The sequence below is a fragment of the Zea mays genome, chromosome 4 (assembly GCF_902167145.1).
Source record: "Zea mays cultivar B73 chromosome 4, Zm-B73-REFERENCE-NAM-5.0, whole genome shotgun sequence".
Classification (NCBI taxonomy): domain Eukaryota; kingdom Viridiplantae; phylum Streptophyta; class Magnoliopsida; order Poales; family Poaceae; genus Zea; species Zea mays.
The window spans coordinates 223750029-223770762 of NC_050099.1; the positions used below are offsets into that span (position 1 = coordinate 223750029).

The 20734-nt window shown below is 45.9% G+C and overlaps 1 protein-coding gene, 1 long non-coding RNA gene and 1 pseudogene across 2 annotated transcripts; all 3 read left to right on the forward strand.

Annotated features, from left to right (window-relative positions):
• Positions 1–244: 244 nt before the first annotated feature.
• Positions 245–5599, forward strand: LOC100384558 (uncharacterized). The gene is made up of 14 exons (XM_008679476.3): positions 245–853; positions 958–1070; positions 1208–1274; positions 1389–1481; positions 1570–1713; positions 2361–2455; positions 2588–2693; positions 2823–2907; positions 3003–3474; positions 3583–3692; positions 3769–3878; positions 4229–4438; positions 4568–4713; positions 4790–5599. Exons 1-14 carry the CDS (start codon positions 548–550, stop codon positions 5271–5273), a joined length of 2541 nt encoding a protein of 846 aa, XP_008677698.1. The 5' UTR covers positions 245–547; the 3' UTR covers positions 5274–5599.
• Positions 5600–6040: 441 nt separating this feature from the next.
• On the forward strand, positions 6041–8589 carry LOC103654654 (uncharacterized). Its single transcript, XR_002268898.2, has 3 exons — positions 6041–7017; positions 7826–7954; positions 8281–8589. It is a non-coding gene; the product is annotated as an uncharacterized lncRNA (long non-coding RNA).
• Positions 8590–19814: 11225 nt separating this feature from the next.
• LOC103654653 (uncharacterized) lies at positions 19815–20505 on the forward strand (annotated as a pseudogene).
• The last annotated feature ends 229 nt before the right edge of the window (positions 20506–20734 follow it).

A 20734-nucleotide genomic window follows, 5' to 3' on the forward strand; every position in this document is an offset into this window, starting at 1 on the left:
TAGTGTAGTCAAACTAAGTTGCATGTTAGAGAGTCTGTTAGAATAAGATGCTACATATAGAATTCAATTTTTATATGGAGATAAATAAAAGAGTCAAATAAAGAGTAAAAACGATAGAGTCTGGTGGACATGCTCTTAAGCCGAAACGGTTTCCCATAGTCTGCTGCCATTTCCTCGTGGACGCACGCACGCTGCCAAGGAAGCACACCAACAAAACCTAGCGCGTACGTGCGTGCCTGAGCCCCGATGTGCCTTGTGTCGTGGCTGGTGGAGCGGTGGTGAGTGCTGTCGCAGCAACCGTGCCCCCAGCCCCACCCCGTCGGTCTCCTGGCACCCGCCCGCGGCGTCCGGCATTCCCGGGCGGCCGTTCACCCCCCGCTGCGGCCTCCGGCCCCCTCCGGCCCTCCCTTCTCGCGCCCTTCCTATTTCAGGATCGCTATACTACTATGGCCGCGAACACGTAGCCCTTGGTCTCTCCCCTTCCCCCGTTCGCTGTCCCGACAGGTCCTCCCCACTCCTGGAGCCCCGGTCTACCCTCCCCGTACGCATGCATGTCGACATGTCCCACCGCGTCCGGCTCGCCGCGGCGGCGCTCGTCGTGGTCGCCGCTCTGGCGCTTGCCCCCGGCGCCGCGGCGGCGTGGCAGCTGACGAAGAACGGCACCGTGGTCAGCTACGACCGCCGCTCGCTCATCATCGACGGCCGCCGGGAGATCTTCTTCTCCGGGTCCATCCACTACCCGCGGAGCCCGCCGGACATGTGGCCGGAGCTCATCGCCAAGGCCAAGGAGGGCGGGCTCAACACCATCGAGACCTATATCTTCTGGAACATCCACGAGCCCGAGAAGGGTCAGGTAATAAGGATCGAAGAATGAGAATGCGCGCTCATGGCGATCGATGAAACGCCCGATCCATTATTCCATCCTTCAACCGCGTTCCTTAATTTTCTTGCGCGCAGTTCGACTTCGAGGGGCGGTACGACATTGTGAGGTTCTTCAAGCTGATCCAGGAGCACAACATGTACGCCATGGTCCGGCTCGGGCCCTTCATCCAGGCAGAATGGAACCATGGGTTTGTTCGTGTGCCTTTAACATCTCTTCCTTCAATTCAGTTGCTCTAATTAGCATTTGATACGATCTTCCAAAGTTGTCTTTCCATTTCCTTCTTTCTTATTCCTTATTATTGTTTCTGTACCAATTCTTTATCAGAGGGCTGCCCTACTGGCTAAGGGAGATCCCTGACATTGTGTTCAGGACAAACAACGAGCCATATAAGGTGATCACAATCTATCTGATGACCAAAACCACTAATTGTGCACGCGGACGTTTTGCGATACGTACAAGTCACCAGATGTTGACGATCTGTGACCTGTTGATTCCGTTTACGCAGATGCACATGGAGACGTTTGTAAAGATCATAATAAAAAGGCTCAAGGATGCCAACCTTTTCGCGTCACAAGGAGGGCCCATTATTCTAGCACAGGTTAGACAGTCAAAACTGTTGCGGCAGCCTCTTGTTTTGAGGTTTTCTCCTTTCCAACGAATTATCTGTTCCCAAATCTGCCTGCCAGATTGAGAATGAGTACCAGCATTTGGAAGCGGCGTTCAAAAATGATGGCACCAAGTACATTAAGTGGGCAGCAAATATGGCCATCTCCACCAACGTCGGCATACCATGGATCATGTGCAAGCAGACCAAAGCTCCTAGTGATGTGGTAACTTTCATTTTTTCTGACCGAATAATAAATACATATGCTGTGGTTCCCTCTTCAACAAACTGGGGTTAATCTTGACAGGCTTAGCATTCAGATGACATTCAGAGTTTCAGAATAACAATGTTCAGTAGTTGTTATACCACATCGTTAAAACGTCAAATGATAGCCTTTTCGTCTTATTCCATCCGTTTCAGATCATAATTCTTTTTAACCTTTTTCTAAGTCAAAACATATTAAGGTCGACCAAAATTATAACTAAAATCACAATGATTTATAATGTCAAATAGATATGCTACGAAAAAGTAACTAATGAATAATCTAACGATACTTATTTGGTATAATAAATATTACTCACTCCGTTGTAAATTAAAATTCATTTTAATAAATTAATAGATTCATATACTTGATGCATGTGTATTTGTTTTTTATATACGTGTCATCAGTATCCATTTTAATATATACATAAAAATTAAGAGATAGAACTAATACTGTTTTTGGACGAGGAAAGTACTGTTTTATTAAATAATATGGTCAAAGATAAATTATTTTAACTTATAATTTGAAACCGCAAGGAGGGAGTACTTCGAAAATACACATGCAATGATATGCTGGGCTCTTTTCTTTTGTTTTCTTTTCTTCTTGTGTAGATTCCTACCTGCAATGGGAGGAACTGTGGAGATACATGGCCAGGTCCAATGAACAAGAGCATGCCCCTCTTGTGGACTGAGAACTGGACAGCACAGTAAGTCCCTTCTTCCTGCAACAGTAATCCATTAACTTGCCTTTGTTCAACTAGATAGATCACTGTCCATATACCACTTCGTCGCAGAAACCTTCATCGCAAACCAATCATTTCCTTGGTGTGTGCAAACAGGTACAGAGTATTCGGTGACCCACCATCCCAGCGTTCTGCTGAGGACATTGCATTTGCCGTGGCGCGCTTCTTCTCCGTGGGCGGTACTATGACAAACTACTACATGGTACTCAGCTGTAGTATATATGAAGCGAAATACCAAAAAGAAAGCTCCATTACACATTTTAGGAAGTGAGACTGTTGTCGCTGAACCGCACGGTTTACATTGCATATGCTTGTTTGAAACTCTGAACAGTACCATGGTGGAACAAACTTTGGAAGGACATCTGCTGCCTTTGTGATGCCAAAATACTACGACGAGGCACCTCTCGATGAATTCGGTGAGACTACGGCATCGACAGCAGCCGATCGCGTTGCTGCTAGTCGGGAACTTTATTTGCATTCCGTCTCTGTTGTTGATGGACTATATATTCAGGTCTGTACAAGGAGCCTAAGTGGGGCCATCTGAGGGACCTGCACCTGGCGCTGAAGCTGTGCAAGAAGGCCCTGCTCTGGGGGAAGACATCGACGGAGAAGCTGGGCAAGCAGTTCGAGGCGAGGGTGTTCGAGATCCCGGAGCAGAAGGTGTGCGTGGCGTTCCTCTCCAACCACAACACCAAGGACGACGTGACGCTGACGTTCCGGGGCCAGTCCTACTTCGTGCCGCGCCACTCCATCAGCATCCTCGCCGACTGCAAGACCGTCGTCTTCGGCACCCAGCACGTGAACGCGCAGCACAACCAGAGGACGTTCCACTTCGCGGACCAGACGACGCAGAACAACGTGTGGCAGATGTTCGACGAGGAGAAGGTGCCCAAGTACAAGCAGTCCAAGATCAGGCTGCGCAAGGCCGGCGATCTCTACAACCTCACCAAGGACAAGACCGACTACGTCTGGTACACCTCCAGGTGCGGTTGCTGCTTGCTTCAAAACTTCAAGTTGATAAGTGGTGTCATGTATGTGTGGGTGATCTGAGCGTGGACGACACATACCTGCCTGCCTCTGTGTGGCAACAGCTTCAAGTTGGAGGCGGACGACATGCCGATCCGCCGCGACATCAAGACGGTGCTCGAGGTCAACAGCCACGGGCACGCCAGCGTGGCGTTTGTGAACACCAAATTCGTAGGTAATAGGACTTGATCTTCAGACTGCCATGGATGAGGAGATAGAAAGAAGCTTAATGAATGTGTGTGTGTGTGCAGGATGTGGGCACGGGACCAAGATGAACAAGGCGTTCACGCTCGAGAAGCCCATGGACCTGAAAAAGGGCGTGAACCACGTCGCCGTCTTGGCGTCGACGATGGGAATGATGGTGGGTGTGGACCCTATTAGATAGGTTCATATGTGCATCGGAGAGCATTGCCGTTCTTGGTTGAAATCAGGCTACAATGGGTTCAGAATATAGCAGCTGATTGGTTGGGCGAACGCCCATAGCCTGCCTCAGGGGAGCATGGCCCGCGGGAAACGAAGCATTTGAGCGTATCCGTGCATGCGGGCTAAAGAGATATTTTTAGCTAAGATGGGATCTGCTGATGCAGTTTGGTCTCGCTTTATGCAGCTAACCAAACAAAGGCTGTCTTTTAGTCAACGCATGTGTTGAGACTGGATAGATGTGCGCACGATACCAATCAGAAGGATAATGTATACAATGGGTTGTTTCAGGACAGTGGCGCTTACCTGGAGCACCGTCTGGCCGGCGTCGACAGGGTGCAGATCAAGGGCCTCAACGCGGGCACGCTGGACCTGACGAATAACGGCTGGGGCCACATCGTCGGCCTCGTCGGCGAGCAGAAGCAGATCTACACCGATAAGGGCATGGGCAGCGTCACATGGAAGCCAGCCGTGAACGACAGGCCGCTCACCTGGTACAAGGTAAACTAGCTCATCAGTCATCACGAATTCACGACACGACACCAGTAGTGAATAATCCCAGCTACTAGGCTGATTCAAGTGTTGCCGTGTTGGTGTGTGCTTCTGCTCGTTGTGTGTGTGTGCTGTCAGAGGCACTTCGACATGCCGTCGGGAGAGGACCCGATCGTGCTGGATATGAGCACAATGGGCAAGGGCTTGATGTTCGTCAACGGCCAGGGCATCGGCCGCTACTGGATCTCCTACAAGCACGCCCTCGGCCGGCCATCGCAGCAGCTGTAAGCTCTTACTAGTAATTTGCTGTAATTCTTAGTTTTTGTCGATTATATATATACATAATATGATGATATGCAGGTACCATATTCCACGGTCCTTCTTGCGGCAGAAGGACAACGTGCTGGTGCTGTTCGAGGAGGAGTTCGGGCGGCCGGATGCGATCATGATCCTGACGGTGAAGCGCGACAACATCTGCACTTTCATCTCGGAGAGGAACCCGGCGCACATCAAGTCGTGGGAGCGCAAGGACAGCCAGATCACGGTGACCGCCGCCGACCTCAAGCCCCGGGCCACGCTGACGTGCTCTCCCAAGAAGCTCATCCAGCAGGTGGTGTTCGCGAGCTACGGCAACCCCATGGGCATCTGCGGCAACTACACCATCGGCAGCTGCCACACGCCGCGCGCCAAGGAGCTGGTGGAGAAGGCCTGCCTCGGCAAGCGCATCTGCACGCTGCCCGTGTCCGCCGACGTCTACGGCGGCGACGTCAACTGCCCTGGCACCACCGCCACGCTCGCCGTGCAGGCCAAGTGCTCCAAGAGGTCGCCCAGAGCCGCGCAGTAATTCGGTAGTCGTCGGCTTCGGCCTCGGCTTGCTACCTCCCGTCGTCTTTCATTCTTCATTGCTGATGCTGCTGCTGTACCATGGGACCATTATCTGACCGGAGACGTCGATTCGGATTTCGGACCCATCCATGCGTGGCTGGGTGGGGAAACAGATTGTCGGTACTGTCACTGTATGCTTTATTATACACAAATATATTATCTATAGGAATAGATTGTTAATTTGATGAGCAAACATATATGCAGATATCAATTTGGTGATTAATAATGGCAATAATATATAGCCTAGTGGCCTAACTGACAGATTACACTGTTGTACCTGACGTACTCCTACTTTGCTTCTGAATCTGAGTTTGTGACGTACAATATTTGAAAACGAGAAGCAGGGAAACGCCCAAAACAGGCAACGCCACGTTCTCACTTGTGAACACTGGTTAGCTTGATTAATCTCTGTCCGTATCATCTTTTTTCAGACGATAAACACATTACATCCTAATTCAACCGTCCAGATGTGTTCTCTCTTGCTCTCGAGGACTCTTAGGTTTGTTTGGTTTTGCTTATCCCCCACCATGCTTAGATTCCTTGATTATTCGATTCTCGTTTATCTATTGAACTGTGAAATGTCGACTCTCTGAGAAACGAAAATAATCTAAACGTTGATAGGATTCTCGTTTATTTTCATCTATCTCTATACTACTAATTATGTCACTACCGTAGGCGTCCACACACCCACGTTCTGTCGCGCGCATCCGCCCCGCAACCGCCCGCGGTCGAACCCTCCCCCACATACCGCCGGCAGCCTGCGGCCGAACTCTCCGCCGCAACCGCCCGCGGGAGGGAGCGCGGCATCCTTCCATCCTCCGCCCTCCTTCCATCCTCGCGGATCCCGCGCTCCCTCCCTCGCTCCTCACCTTCCCAGCTGCGAACAATCCGAGCCCCGTCAACGCCCCTGCAATCCCCGTCAGCCGCCGTGCCCCATCAACGGGAGTTGCGACCACAAAGCACCCAAGCCCGTGCCCACCCTCCTCCCAGCGCTCCACCATCGGCGCCCCTTCCCTGGCGAGATGGACGGCATCTGCGCCGTGTCCCTCAGAGATCCCCTTCCATCTTCGAGGCCGAGAGAGAAATCCATTCCATTCCTGGCGAGATCCAAGGGGCTGCGCTGTGTCCCTTCCATACACGACGAGGACCACCATCGGCGCCCCTTCCTTGGCGTGATGGACAGCATCTGCGCCGTGTTCTCTAGAGGCAGTCACGGCCGTGGATCCCTACTACCCCCACTGCCACCCCGAGGACGCTTCCAAGCAGCTGACCTTCACTGAGTTCTTTGACAACGCTCCTCAGCGCTTCTATTTTGCGCGGACGAGACTCAATGCTTCCTCCTCCGTGCCGCCACTACTCCGCCCGTTCCCTAGCGACGATAGCGGGTTAGGGTTTCTGTACCTGGAGCCACCACCTCCTCTGTCGTGTCCTCTGCCGCCTCCACCTTATGGTTGGTGCTCAGGCCTTCGGGACTTCTGTCGGCATCGCGCACCCACCAGGTATTGGCGCTACACATTAGCACCAATTTTTGGATGGTTTGTCATAAGACACTGTGAGGACCACTTCTTTTAATAAATTTGCTATACCGGATCGCAGCATGTCAATGACTCTGTCTACATGTCAACATGGTCTAATTCGTGAGGCAAGTGTGTGGATCTTGGTCCAATTCAGTTCAGACTTCATCTACTTGTTAACAACTTCAGGTAATACTCAAGTTATTTAACTTCCTGACTAATCATGCACACAAAATTGCATAGTAGTTTAGTATGCTACGCATGAATTTAATGCATATATCGACTCAGGCATGCCACCGCTATTTTGTGGTTCTGTGTGAAATACTTTTAGTAACTTGGGAAATGATTAGTGGCTAAACCTGTCCGGAAAACAAAATACCAACTATGTGGCCCGGTGGTTTACTGGATTTAGTTGCAGCACTTATACTCACTGGTTTTGATTCCATTTCTATTTTTGATTGAAAATCTGAGGAAAAGATTCACGGCCACAATTCATGTTGTATGTTTAGCATTTTGTTGTTACAATTAAGTTTCTATGGTTAGATACTTGCAATCCATTTAAGCAGGAAAATAGGTCACTACTTGTACTGTATGCTTCATATCTTTGTGATCCATGACTGTATCATACGCTTAGAAAAGCTGTAGCTCCTCAATAATTCTGATCCATTCATTTAATTGAGTTCCAAGTTTCTATGCTGAATCAGTTCTAAATCCCTTCTCTTATGCCTAATTTTGAGTTGTAGCAGTGTGCTGTCTTCATGCATGTTTGTAGAGAGTGCCAGTGCGGCACTAGAGTTTGCTTGCAGCCTAATCACTTCACCATTACATTGTCCTAGAAACAGTAAAGCTTATGCCTAATTAATTTTTTAATTGTAGGAGAAATAATGAGACATCCTTGCTTTGCATCTGTTAGCCAGCACTAGCAACATGTTTCTGTTTGCTCTCTCTGTATGTCCCTCTCTGAAGTTGTCTACATGTTGTGGTGTTTCTGAAACAGAAAATTTCAGTAATTACAACAGATGGGCAAGACCTGTACTTAGTTCAGCAACCTCAGTTCCTCTCTATCGACAACTGTAGGTCATGGTTATCTGCATTTCCTGTTCGGTGCGTTATCTGGGTGCCTCAAGTAAGCCCTTGACTAACAAGTTGTTTGTGCTATTTATTGGATTTGCAGTAGATAGGTCTTTTATAACATGGTGATAATGGCAAACTCAGAACACCTTACAATACATTTTGTTGCTTCCAAATAAATTTGAATTAATACTTATTATCCATTGGTACAGTTTTGCTGATATATGGAGTGTTGGTTGCACGGTAATTGAAATCACAATAGGCAAACTCGCTGGGTCTACAAGGGCTGGGTCGACGAGCGCACGCTCAACCCGGCCAAGAGCGTACTGTAATATGTATTTATATGGGTGACAATTTTGAAATATGAATATGTTCTTGCAGGAATAAAGGTGGAAGGAATTTTGCGCTCTAGAAGTGGAGGAGGTTGACAGTAGATTGCAAGAATATGAGCAAGGTTTTTTTCATTACTTAGTTTGTATTTAAAATTGTAGAATATGAGAAAGGTTTTTTGACACTCACTATTTCGACATATGGGTTTTCTGTATATCTCTTGATTTGTTTAGTGCTTTGCTGGGCCAGGGTCTTAGGTTGGTAGATTTACATTTACCTCCACTGCTTTATGAGGTTCAGCCTTATCGATTATCCCTTCAATCCTGAAACCGTAACGTGATGCTTCTAATTGAACAGCAAGCTACTTAAATGTAACACCCGGCTTTAAGGAACAAAGCCAGGTGCATCTCATACATGCGCCAGGAAGACAACATATATAATAACAGAGTGTATAGAGATAAATGTCATAAAACATCAGAGTATTTATTACATAGCGGAAGACTTATTACAAAATAAAATAATAAAGATAAAACGAACTAAGGATCGTCGGCGCCAATGTCAACTGAGAAACGCCACCTAGATCAGATCATACTCCTCGCCTTGTGGCTCCTCCTGAACCACCTGCTCTCCTCCTGTGGGGGGGGGGTGTGAGACAGCAAGGGTGAGCTCACACATGATCATCGCTCAACAAGTTGTGGGGAATAATGTGACATGAACTCACCAAAGGTGGGAGCTCATGGAGTGTAAGGCTTATCAAAGAGAATGGTTAAAGCTGAGCATTGCTTTTAATGTTGGTCAAACTTTTATTAGCAATTACTAGATGTAAGTAAATACCAAACCTTAAATAAAGTAATAGAACAAAATTAATAATAAACCCATGCAATGCAAATGACCAAATTGAATTTAAGTTCCATAATTTAAACATCAGAGAGTCCTGAGCTGCTCATGACCGTGAGCTCGGCTAGTATACCAGTTTTACACTCTGCAGAGGTTGTACCCTTTACCCACAAGTCATGTTACCCATCTGCCAAGGGGTCGCGAATCCCATACACCTCTACCTAGGAAGCGCGGCAGGGCAACACTACGAGGCCTTTACAAAGTTCCACTAGCTTCCGAAAACCCGCTACAGTTTATGGGAAGATCCAGTACAGGGTTCCTGGCTGACCGCCATCGCAGCAAAATCAACCAGGGACCTCCCCGCACTGACCTCTCCCCTACTGCCCTTGCCCCTTTCGGGTAAGGTAGTCTTCCACTAGCTTTCCTAGTTAATCAGCCAAGGGCGTCCCATTAAACCCTTGTGGTGGCACGTGGTTCTCAAGTTAAGCTCTATGTTCCAATTAACATTAATGATAACAACATGAACATAAACAGAATAACAACAAGAATTGGAACATAGAGGTGATAAATGATTATCCCAAAACCATATAAAGCAATAGCAAACTACCCAAGTGATTCAGGGGTAAACAAGGTAATGAGATAAACAATCTAGGGTGACCTATTGGGTCCCATCAAAATTAACCTATGCATGGATAAGTGATATTAAAGAATATTATTGGGTAAAAAGTGGTCAAGGGCACAACTTGCCTTCAATGAGCTCCTGCTCAGCTACTTCAACCTGCTGCTCACCAGGATCCTCAGCAACGGGCTCTTCTACTCGCCACAATACAAACAAGCACAGTGCATATAGAGAAATTAACATTACACCAAACATATAAACAAAATACACAGAGATATTCTACATGTTAAAATAAAATTCTAGGAACAGAAATCATAATTTTTGGAGTTATAGAATTTAAGTTATGGATTTTCAAAGGTTTTATGTGTTTAAAGTAGGATTAAATGTGAAATAAATTTCCTTACTGTTTTCATGACATAACAGAGGCTCTAGGTGATAGAGAATAAAAATACAAAATTTTAGGAAGTGGAATGGCTCAATTTGGAGTTAGTATGAATTTTCTATGAATTTATAAAGTTCTAGCAATTATTTTTCTATTAAAAATCTATTTAATAATCATTTTCTCTGATTTTATTATGTTCTGGACTGCGCCTCATTTACCGGAAAGTACAGGGGGCTCGGGGTAAAACTCCAGAGACACGGTGCACAGTAACTAATGGACGGCGGGTTCTATTTCAAAGGAACCTAGGGTCTCTTATGCTAAAAAGCCAGAGCGAAAGGGTATCTTGCGATCACAGCCATCCGATCAAGGGTGGACGCGTGAGATTAGATCCCCGAACCGGTACGCTCCGACGACGCTCGGATCCGGATCCGACGGTCTAGCACGTCAGTAGCCTAGAGTTCAGATGTGACCGCCCGATCGAAATCCTAGGGCGCGGGTTCATCCGATCAAGGGGTACGCACAGACCTATTCCTAGCCGTCCATCAAAGATTGAACGGCCACCGGCTTTCTCCCTCACCCAGCACAGGTCACGGCGGCGAGCCATCCGAACCGCGGTGGGAGCTCGCCGGCGCGCACGATTCTCCGCCCAAGCGCCCCCAATACTAAAATTGATCGCAACTACGCGACGAGGAGGGCGAGGCGAGTTGATTGAATGGGTTTCTTACCGACGGAACGAGGCGCAGGAGCGTGGCCACGGCGATGGGCGGAAGTTCGACGGTGGCGGCAAATTGGGCGCACACCGGTCACCCTCTGAGCCCACAATTGCCACCCAACCGGTCCAGGGGCTTGGGCGAAGCTCACTGTCCGCGCGCGAGGCCACAATTTGGCTTCGAGCACGACCGACGACGAGGGAGCAATCTCACAGCGGAAACGACGATGGTTTGCAACGTCCAGAGCACTAGGGTTTTGGTGAATGGACGAGATTCAAGGCGGTCTAGGAGGGCTCCAATTTGTAGTTGCCGAGACCCATGGCTCCTCAACCGATTCCATGATTTGCGTGGTTGGATCTCTGGTCGTTCCGAGCTTCACGGCGCGCGATGGGGAAGGAGTCCGGCGCTTGGTTGGAATGGGATTGAGCGAACATACGGGGCCCGCAACGATGCAAAAGGAACCGCAGAGCCCCAGGGTGATCCCATATAGCCGCGCGAGGATCGGTTCGTGGCGGTATTATCCGAATCCGAGGATCACGCCAGGACCAAGTTCGCCCAGTCGCCCAGGTCGCGCGGGCGAAGGAAGGGGGCAGGTCTGACGAGTGGGCCCCGTCAGGCAGTGAAAGGGGGCGGTGGAGAGAATTGGGCCGCGGAACGGATAAGGAGATGTGGGCCGGCTGCGTGGAGTTTGGAGATGGGCCGACGGGATGAAGTGAGCCCAGGCGTGTCCCATTTCTCTTTTTTTTTATTGTTTCCATTTCCTATTTTAACTTGCTACTTTGCAATTCAATTTGAATCAAATTTTTAAATTGTGAATTTTTATTCATTTTAAATGTACAAGTTGAACCCAACTAAGATGGCTTATCTATTTTCTTTATATTTATTTTCTTTATCATTTAGTATTCTTTCTTCTCTTTCTCGAATTCTTGAATTCCTTTTGGGTCTTAAATTCTAGTTTGGACTTTAGTATACTTCACATTATTCCATGTTGTCACAAAATGCATACAAAGTAAAATTCCAGCATGATGCACAATTTTAATGGCATATATTCTTTTATTAATTGTTTGCTTTTGTATATGGTGTTCACATGGAATGATGCATAAAAGGGTAAACCCACATAAGGAATTTTTTTCTATTGGTATTATTTCTAGCAATTTACAAAGTGGGTGTTACAAATCCTACCCCCTTAAAAATAATCTCGTCCTCGAGATTTAAGAAGATTTAGGGAAAAAGATGGGGAAAATCTATGCCAAGTCCTTCTTCTCTTTCCCAAGTTGCTTCATCTTTACCGTGGCGACTCCATTGTACTTTACACATCTTTATCACCTTATTTCTCGTAACTCGGGTCAAAGTATCCAAAATCTTGATCGGGTACTCCGTGTAAGTCAAATCACTCCAAACACTGAGCTCTTTCATTGGTAACTGTTCCTCGGGAACACGGAAACGCTTCTTCAGTTGAGATACGTGGAACACATTATGCACATCCGATAGACTAGCGGGTAACTCGAGTTGGTATGCCATCTCCCCAACTCGCCTAAAGATCAAGAATGGTCCAATATAGCGAGGGGACAATTTGCCCTTAACTTTGAATCTCCTCATTCCACGAAGTGGTGACACCTTGAGGTACACATAATCTCCTTCCTCAAATTCCAGTGGTCTTCTTATATTATCTACATAGCTCTTTTGCCTGGTTTGAGCTACCCACAGGTTCTCCCTGACTATACGGACTTGTTCTTCTGCCTCTTGAATCAATTCAGGTCCAAAGAATTGTCTTTCTCCAGTCTGATCCCAATACAAAGGAGTCCTGCACTTTCTTCCATACAAAGCTTCAAAAGGTGACATCTTCAGACTGGCCTGATAGCTATTATTGTATGAGAATTCAGCATAAGGTAGACTCTTATCCCAACTTCCTCCATGCTGAAGGGCACAAGCTCTCAACATATCTTCCAATACTTGATTAGTCCTTTCAGTCTGTCCATCAACCTGAGGGTGATAAGCCGTACTAAAATTCAACTTTGTACTCATGTTCTCATGAAAGCTTCTCCAAAACCTTGAGGTAAACTGTGAACCTCGATCAGACACGATCTTCTTTGGTACTCCATGTAAACACACAATCCGAGCCATATATAACTCTGCTAGATTAGAACCTTTATAAGTAGTCTTGACAGGAATAAAGTGAGCCACTTTAATCAATCTATCCACAATCACCCATATAGCATCATATCCTTTCTGGATGCGAGGCAATCCTGTAATGAAATCCATACCAATCTCTTCTCACTTCCATTCGGGTATCTTTAATGGGTATATTAGTCCAGCTGGTCTTTTGTGTTCAGTCTTAACTCTTTGACATACATCGCACTTAGCCACATGTGCAGCTACATCTCTTTTCAATCCATACCACTAGTATTTCTGCTTCAAATCCTGATACATCTTAGTACTACCAGGATGAATAGAATAATCCGAGTCATGGGCCTCTTTCAATATAGTCTCTCGAAGGCTTTCAATATCAGGAACACACATCCTGTCCTTGAACCATACGGTGCCTTGCTCATCTTCCGTGAATTCTGGAACTCGACCTTCCGTAATCAGATCCTTAATCTCTTTTATTTTAACATCATCAAGTTGACCTTTGCGGATTTTTGCTCCAAAGTAGGTTCCACATCCATAGTAACTCCTTCAGTGTGAGCAACTATCCCCAGGTTAAGTCTCCTGAAATCCTCAACAATCTCATCGGGTAGCTGGGCAACAATAGCTGAATAAACATGCTCCTTTCGACTCAAGGCATCTGCAACCAAATTCGCCTTGCCCGGGTGATAGTGAATTTCCAAATCATAATCCTTAATAAGCTCCAACCAGCGACGTTGCCTAAGGTTGAGATCCTTCTGAGTGGATATATACTTCAAACTCTTATGATGTGTGTATACTTGACACTTGGTTCCCATAATATAATGTCTCCAAATCTTAAGCGCATGCACAACGGTTGCCAATTCCAAGTCATGAGTAGGGTAGTACAATTCATGTTTGCGTAACTGACGAGAAGCATAGGCAATCACAAGTCCTTCCTACATGAGCACACATCCTAAGCCTTGGCCACATGCATGACAATAGATATCAAATCCTTTCTGTAGGTCTGGCATAACCAATACTGGGGGCGACATCAATCTTTTCTTCAATTGATCAAAACTGTCTTGGCACTTCTCATCCCACTTAAATTCTTTTCCTTTCTCCAGAAGCGAGGTCATAGGCTTGGCAATCTTAGAAAATCCTTCAATAAATCTCCGATAATATCCTACAAGTCCCAAGAAACTCCGGACCTCAGTAATTATAGTGGGTATGCTCCACGCCACTATCTCCTTAACCTTAGCAGGATCCACTGATATTCCTCCATTAGAAATAATATGACCAAGAAATGGCACCTCGCCAATCCAAAACTCACACTTGCTAAACTTGGCGTAGAGTTGATTATTTCGCAGCTTCTGTAGCACCAATCTCAGGTGTTCCTCATGATCACTTTCACTCTTGGAATAAAAAAACATCGTCGATGAAAACCATGATGAATCTGTCCATATCATGAACAACTTATTCTTCAGATCCATAAAATAGGCTGGTGCATTAGTTAGTCCAAATGACATAACGGTGAACTCATATAAACAATATCGGGTCGAAAAATCCGTCTTGAAAATATCTGATGGCCTAATCTTCATTTGGTGATAACCCGATCGGAGATCAATCTTCGAGAATACCTTTGCACCTCTCATTTGATCAAATAAATCCTCAATACGGGGTAACGGATACTTGTTCTTCACAGTGACATCGTTAAGGGACCTATAATCCACGCACATCCCTTGCGATCCCTCTTTCTTCTGTACAAATAGAACTGGTGCTCCACAAGGTGAAGAATTCGGACGAATATATCCAGCCTCTTGTAATTCCACTAACTGCTTCTTTAGTCCCTTTAACTCTTCTACAGACATCCTGTATGACTGTTTGAAAGTAGGGGCAGTCTCAGGTAAGGGATCAATGACAAACTCAACTTCCCTATATGGTGGCATCCCTGGTAACTCCTCTAGGAAGACATCCGAAAAATCTCTAACCACACGGATGTTGACACCAACAAACTTCCCATCTACTAAGAATGTCGCTAGTCTGGTGGCGGTAGTTACTGCAATTCCAACTTCAAATCTTTCTCCTTTAGAACTGGTGAGTTCTACGGTTCCCTTAGCACAATGTATATACTGCCTTTATCTTTCTTAACCACGACATACCAAGGATCACGTCTATAGTGCTCTCTTCTAACACTATAGGGGTAGTTCATCTAGGTTAGAAATACAGGGTAAGAAAGGAAGAATTGTAGACAAGGCGAGTAATTACGAGGAATGTTACTACGGGGGATTTATTAGCTAAGTAGATTAGTGTGTCACCCACTAAAGCTAATACATTACCTTATGGTGGTACATGCTAAGATGTCCATATATAATATTTCAATCAATCAAAGAAGCAAATCAAGCATTTATCATCAGAACAATCAACCAACATTTTTTTAATAGAGAAAATAATTTTTAATTTCGTCTTAGGTTCCCTATCTCTTAAAAATGTCATAGGGGTAGGGATTCCAAGGTGTGAAATCCATCTTGACTAAGAGTAGAAAAGGTAAGAATGATCAGAGTAGAACAGTAGAAGATGAGACTGGATCAAGATAAGTATAGAAAGAATGAGAGTAAGGTAAGTGTAGAATGAATCAGAATAAGATAAGTAGGTAAGGGTTTGACCATTTCTATCTAGGTTTCGTCCTACAGTCAACATTTCCTCTGATACCACTTCTGTAACACCCGGCTTTAAGGAACAAAACCAGGTGCATCTCATACATGCGCCAGGAAGACAACATATATAATAACAGAGTGTATAGAGATAAATGTCATAAAACATCAGAGTATTTATTACATAGCGGAAGACTTATTACAAAATAAAATAATAAAGATAAAACGAACTAAGGATCGTCGGCGCCAATGTCAACTGAGAAACGCCACCTAGATCAGATCATACTCCTCGCCTTGTGGCTCCTCCTGAACCACCTGCTCTCCTCCTGTGGGGGGGGGGTGTGAGACAGCAAGGGTGAGCTCACACATGATCATCGCTCAACAAGTTGTGGGGAATAATGTGACATGAACTCACCAAAGGTGGGAGCTCATGGAGTGTAAGGCTTATCAAAGAGAATGGTTAAAGCTGAGCATTGCTTTTAATGTTGGTCAAACTTTTATTAGCAATTACTAGATGTAAGTAAATACCAAACCTTAAATAAAGTAATAGAACAAAATTAATAATAAACCCATGCAATGCAAATGACCAAATTGAATTTAAGTTCCATAATTTAAACATCAGAGAGTCCTGAGCTGCTCATGACCGTGAGCTCGGCTAGTATACCAGTTTTACACTCTGCAGAGGTTGTACCCTTTACCCACAAGTCATGTTACCCATCTGCCAAGGGGTCGCGAATCCCATACACCTCTACCTAGGAAGCGCGGCAGGGCAACACTACGAGGCCTTTACAAAGTTCCACTAGCTTCCGAAAACCCGCTACAGTTTATGGGAAGATCCAGTACAGGGTTCCTGGCTGACCGCCATCGCAGCAAAATCAACCAGGGACCTCCCCGCACTGACCTCTCCCCTACTGCCCTTGCCCCTTTCGGGTAAGGTAGTCTTCCACTAGCTTTCCTAGTTAATCAGCCAAGGGCGTCCCATTAAACCCTTGTGGTGGCACGTGGTTCTCAAGTTAAGCTCTATGTTCCAATTAACATTAATGATAACAACATGAACATAAACAGAATAACAACAAGAATTGGAACATAGAGGTGATAAATGATTATCCCAAAACCATATAAAGCAATAGCAAACTACCCAAGTGATTCAGGGGTAAACAAGGTAATGAGATAAACAATCTAGGGTGACCTATTGGGTCCCATCAAAATTAACCTATGCATGGATAAGTGATATTAAAGAACATTATTGGGTAAAAAGTGGTCAAGGGCACAACTTGCCTTCAATGAGCTCCTGCTCAGCTACTTCAACCTGCTGCTCACCAGGATCCTCAGCAACGGGCTCTTCTACTCGCCACAATACAAACAAGCACAGTGCATATAGAGAAATTAACATTACACCAAACATATAAACAAAATACACAGAGATATTCTACATGTTAAAATAAAATTCTAGGAACAGAAATCATAATTTTTGGAGTTATAGAATTTAAGTTATGGATTTTCAAAGGTTTTATGTGTTTAAAGTAGGATTAAATGTGAAATAAATTTCCTTACTGTTTTCATGACATAACAGAGGCTCTAGGTGATAGAGAATAAAAATACAAAATTTTAGGAAGTGGAATGGCTCAATTTGGAGTTAGTATGAATTTTCTATGAATTTATAAAGTTCTAGCAATTATTTTTCTATTAAAAATCTATTTAATAATCATTTTCTCTGATTTTATTATGTTCTGGACTGCGCCTCATTTACCGGAAAGTACAGGGGGCTCGGGGTAAAACTCCAGAGACACGGTGCACAGTAACTAATGGACGGCGGGTTCTATTTCAAAGGAACCTAGGGTCTCTTATGCTAAAAAGCCAGAGCGAAAGGGTATCTTGCGATCACAGCCATCCGATCAAGGGTGGACGCGTGAGATTAGATCCCCGAACCGGTACGCTCCGACGACGCTCGGATCCGGATCCGACGGTCTAGCACGTCAGTAGCCTAGAGTTCAGATGTGACCGCCCGATCGAAATCCTAGGGCGCGGGTTCATCCGATCAAGGGGTACGCACAGACCTATTCCTAGCCGTCCATCAAAGATCGAACGGCCACCAGCTTTCTCCCTCACCCAGCACAGGTCACGGCGGCGAGCCATCCGAACCGCGGTGGGAGCTCGCCGGCGCGCACGATTCTCCGCCCAAGCGCCCCCAATACTAAAATTGATCGCAACTACGCGACGAGGAGGGCGAGGCGAGTTGATTGAATGGGTTTCTTACCGACGGAACGAGGCGCAGGAGCGTGGCCACGGCGATGGGCGGAAGTTCGACGGTGGCGGCAAATTGGGCGCACACCGGTCACCCTCTGAGCCCACAATTGCCACCCAACCGGTCCAGGGGCTTGGGCGAAGCTCACTGTCCGCGCGCGAGGCCACAATTTGGCTTCGAGCACGACCGACGACGAGGGAGCAATCTCACAGCGGAAACGGCGATGGTTTGCAACGTCCAGAGCACTAGGGTTTTGGTGAATGGACGAGATTCAAGGCGGTCTAGGAGGGCTCCAATTTGTAGTTGCCGAGACCCATGGCTCCTCAACCGATTCCATGATTTGCGTGGTTGGATCTCTGGTCGTTCCGAGCTTCACGGCGCGCGATGGGGAAGGAGTCCGGCGCTTGGTTGGAATGGGATTGAGCGAACATACGGGGCCCGCAACGATGCAAAAGGAACCGCAGAGCCCCAGGGTGATCCCATATAGCCGCGCGAGGATCGGTTCGTGGCGGTATTATCCGAATCCGAGGATCACGCCAGGACCAAGTTCGCCCAGTCGCCCAGGTCGCGCGGGCGAAGGAAGGGGGCAGGTCTGACGAGTGGGCCCCGTCAGGCAGTGAAAGGGGGCGGTGGAGAGAATTGGGCCGCGGAACGGATAAGGAGATGTGGGCCGGCTGCGTGGAGTTTGGAGATGGGCCGACGGGATGAAGTGAGCCCAGGCGTGTCCCATTTCTCTTTTTTTTTATTGTTTCCATTTCCTATTTTAACTTGCTACTTTGCAATTCAATTTGAATCAAATTTTTAAATTGTGAATTTTTATTCATTTTAAATGTACAAGTTGAACCCAACTAAGATGGCTTATCTATTTTCTTTATATTTATTTTCTTTATCATTTAGTATTCTTTCTTCTCTTTCTCGAATTCTTGAATTCCTTTTGGGTCTTAAATTCTAGTTTGGACTTTAGTATACTTCACATTATTCCATGTTGTCACAAAATGCATACAAAGTAAAATTCCAGCATGATGCACAATTTTAATGGCATATATTCTTTTATTAATTGTTTGCTTTTGTATATGGTGTTCACATGGAATGATGCATAAAAGGGTAAACCCACATAAGGAATTTTTTTTCTATTGGTATTATTTCTAGCAATTTACAAAGTGGGTGTTACATTAAATTATGGAAATTATGTATGTATTTTAATGAATTATTAGAAGGGTCACTGTGGTGAAAATTTGTATCTTTCCGCTTGAGGTTTTACCTGAGGGGGCACTGGAACGGTCGGCGTGGTCCGGTGAGGCCACGCTGTCGCGTCTGGTTGGCGCGCTCATCGCGTTCAAGCCGCTCTACTCGGTATTGAAGCTCGCCTCCCGCGAGGTCATCATCAGGTAGTCGTACAAAACAGAAACCTCTGCCGCTCTTTCTAGACATTTATCCAGTTCTTCACTTGTTCTCCTTGGGGATGGTGGAGATGTCGGTGAGAGAATGCATGTGTGTAGGACGGCGGAGAAGTCGAACATCCCGTGGAGGGAGATGACGAAGGAGGTGCTGGAGTCAGACGTGTACGAGGTGTTCGAGAGAATCCAAGACCCAAACCTCGTGTACCCTGACTGTCAGCTCACTTCCCCTTGCCTTGCCTTTTCTTTCCTTTCCTTTCCTTTCCTTCAGTTCCGTTGATTAACTAATTTCACCATTATATTCAACCAAAAGATACCCTACATGAAGTAAAGTAAACTGGAGTGACATATTGCTAACGCCTCATTTCTCTTGATCAGACCATCTCAACCCTTTTCATGCCTACGACTAAGGGAATCTATCATGGCTGGTAATTCACTTTTTATTTGTTGTTGTTAGCTTCTCATTGTTTTCTTATGTACTCTGATAATCTGCAGCTCAACTTTTCGTAACAATCCTAGGTTACCGTTCTTTCTCTAAAATCTTGAGAATGTGACGCCGTTGAAAAAAACAGCTGAAGGATATCATATTTTGTGCACGCTCATACTGACAATTTGATGTTGAATGAGCTAGGCTACAACAGAGGCCGAGCCTGCAACAATGTTGATCGCAAAGAGGGCCATACCTGAGGCTACATCAATCGAAGAGGCCAACCAAATTGTCCGCGGCAACTGGCTGAATGTAACTGAGGAGCATCATCTGAAGTACTTGGGGAGCTCTCAGGTAACCTGGACATTGGCTGCTCTGTTGGAGTAAGCACCAGATACCTCGCCAAGAAGTTCCCATCAGCTCAAGCTGTTGTAAGCCCCAAAATCTCCTTTTGTGCATGGATCATTCACAAGCAACCAATGTTCACCAAAAGAGTAAACTGCAGTAGTGTTTCTGAATGATGCAGGGGCTTGACCTATCACCATACTTTCTTGCTGTGGCGGCACAAAAGGAAGAAAAACTGTCACGGCCAAAGCCTATTCGCTGGGTTCATGCCAATGGTGAAGCGACCGGCCTGTCTTCAGATTCATTTGACCTTGTCTCCCTTGCTTATGTGGTAAATTTCTACCAGATTCAAAATCTTCTTCTTTATTACATGGATTTAAAATCTGTAGTAGTGGTTACCACAAATTTATCGCTATATTCGAGATTCTGTGGAGTACCATAATTCTTAAAAAAACCTACAGTGCCATGAGTGCCCAGCACGAGCGATAACTGGATTGGTGAAGGAAGCATTCAGGGTCCTTCGCCCAGGAGGAACAATCGCCTTAACAGACAATTCGGTAGGAGTTTTTTTTTGTCTCGCTTTTCATAGAGTACAAGTGTGCAAACTTGTTCAAGAAATTGACTGTAACATACAAAACTCCATTTTTCATTATAAAATCCTTTGCAGCCAAAGTAAAGTACTTGAGGTAAGCTTCAGCAGCCATCAGTAGCACCATGTTTCAACGACACACCTTAGATGGTGACATTTATTTCCATGTATTCCAGGAACTATCCCCAGTTTTGTTC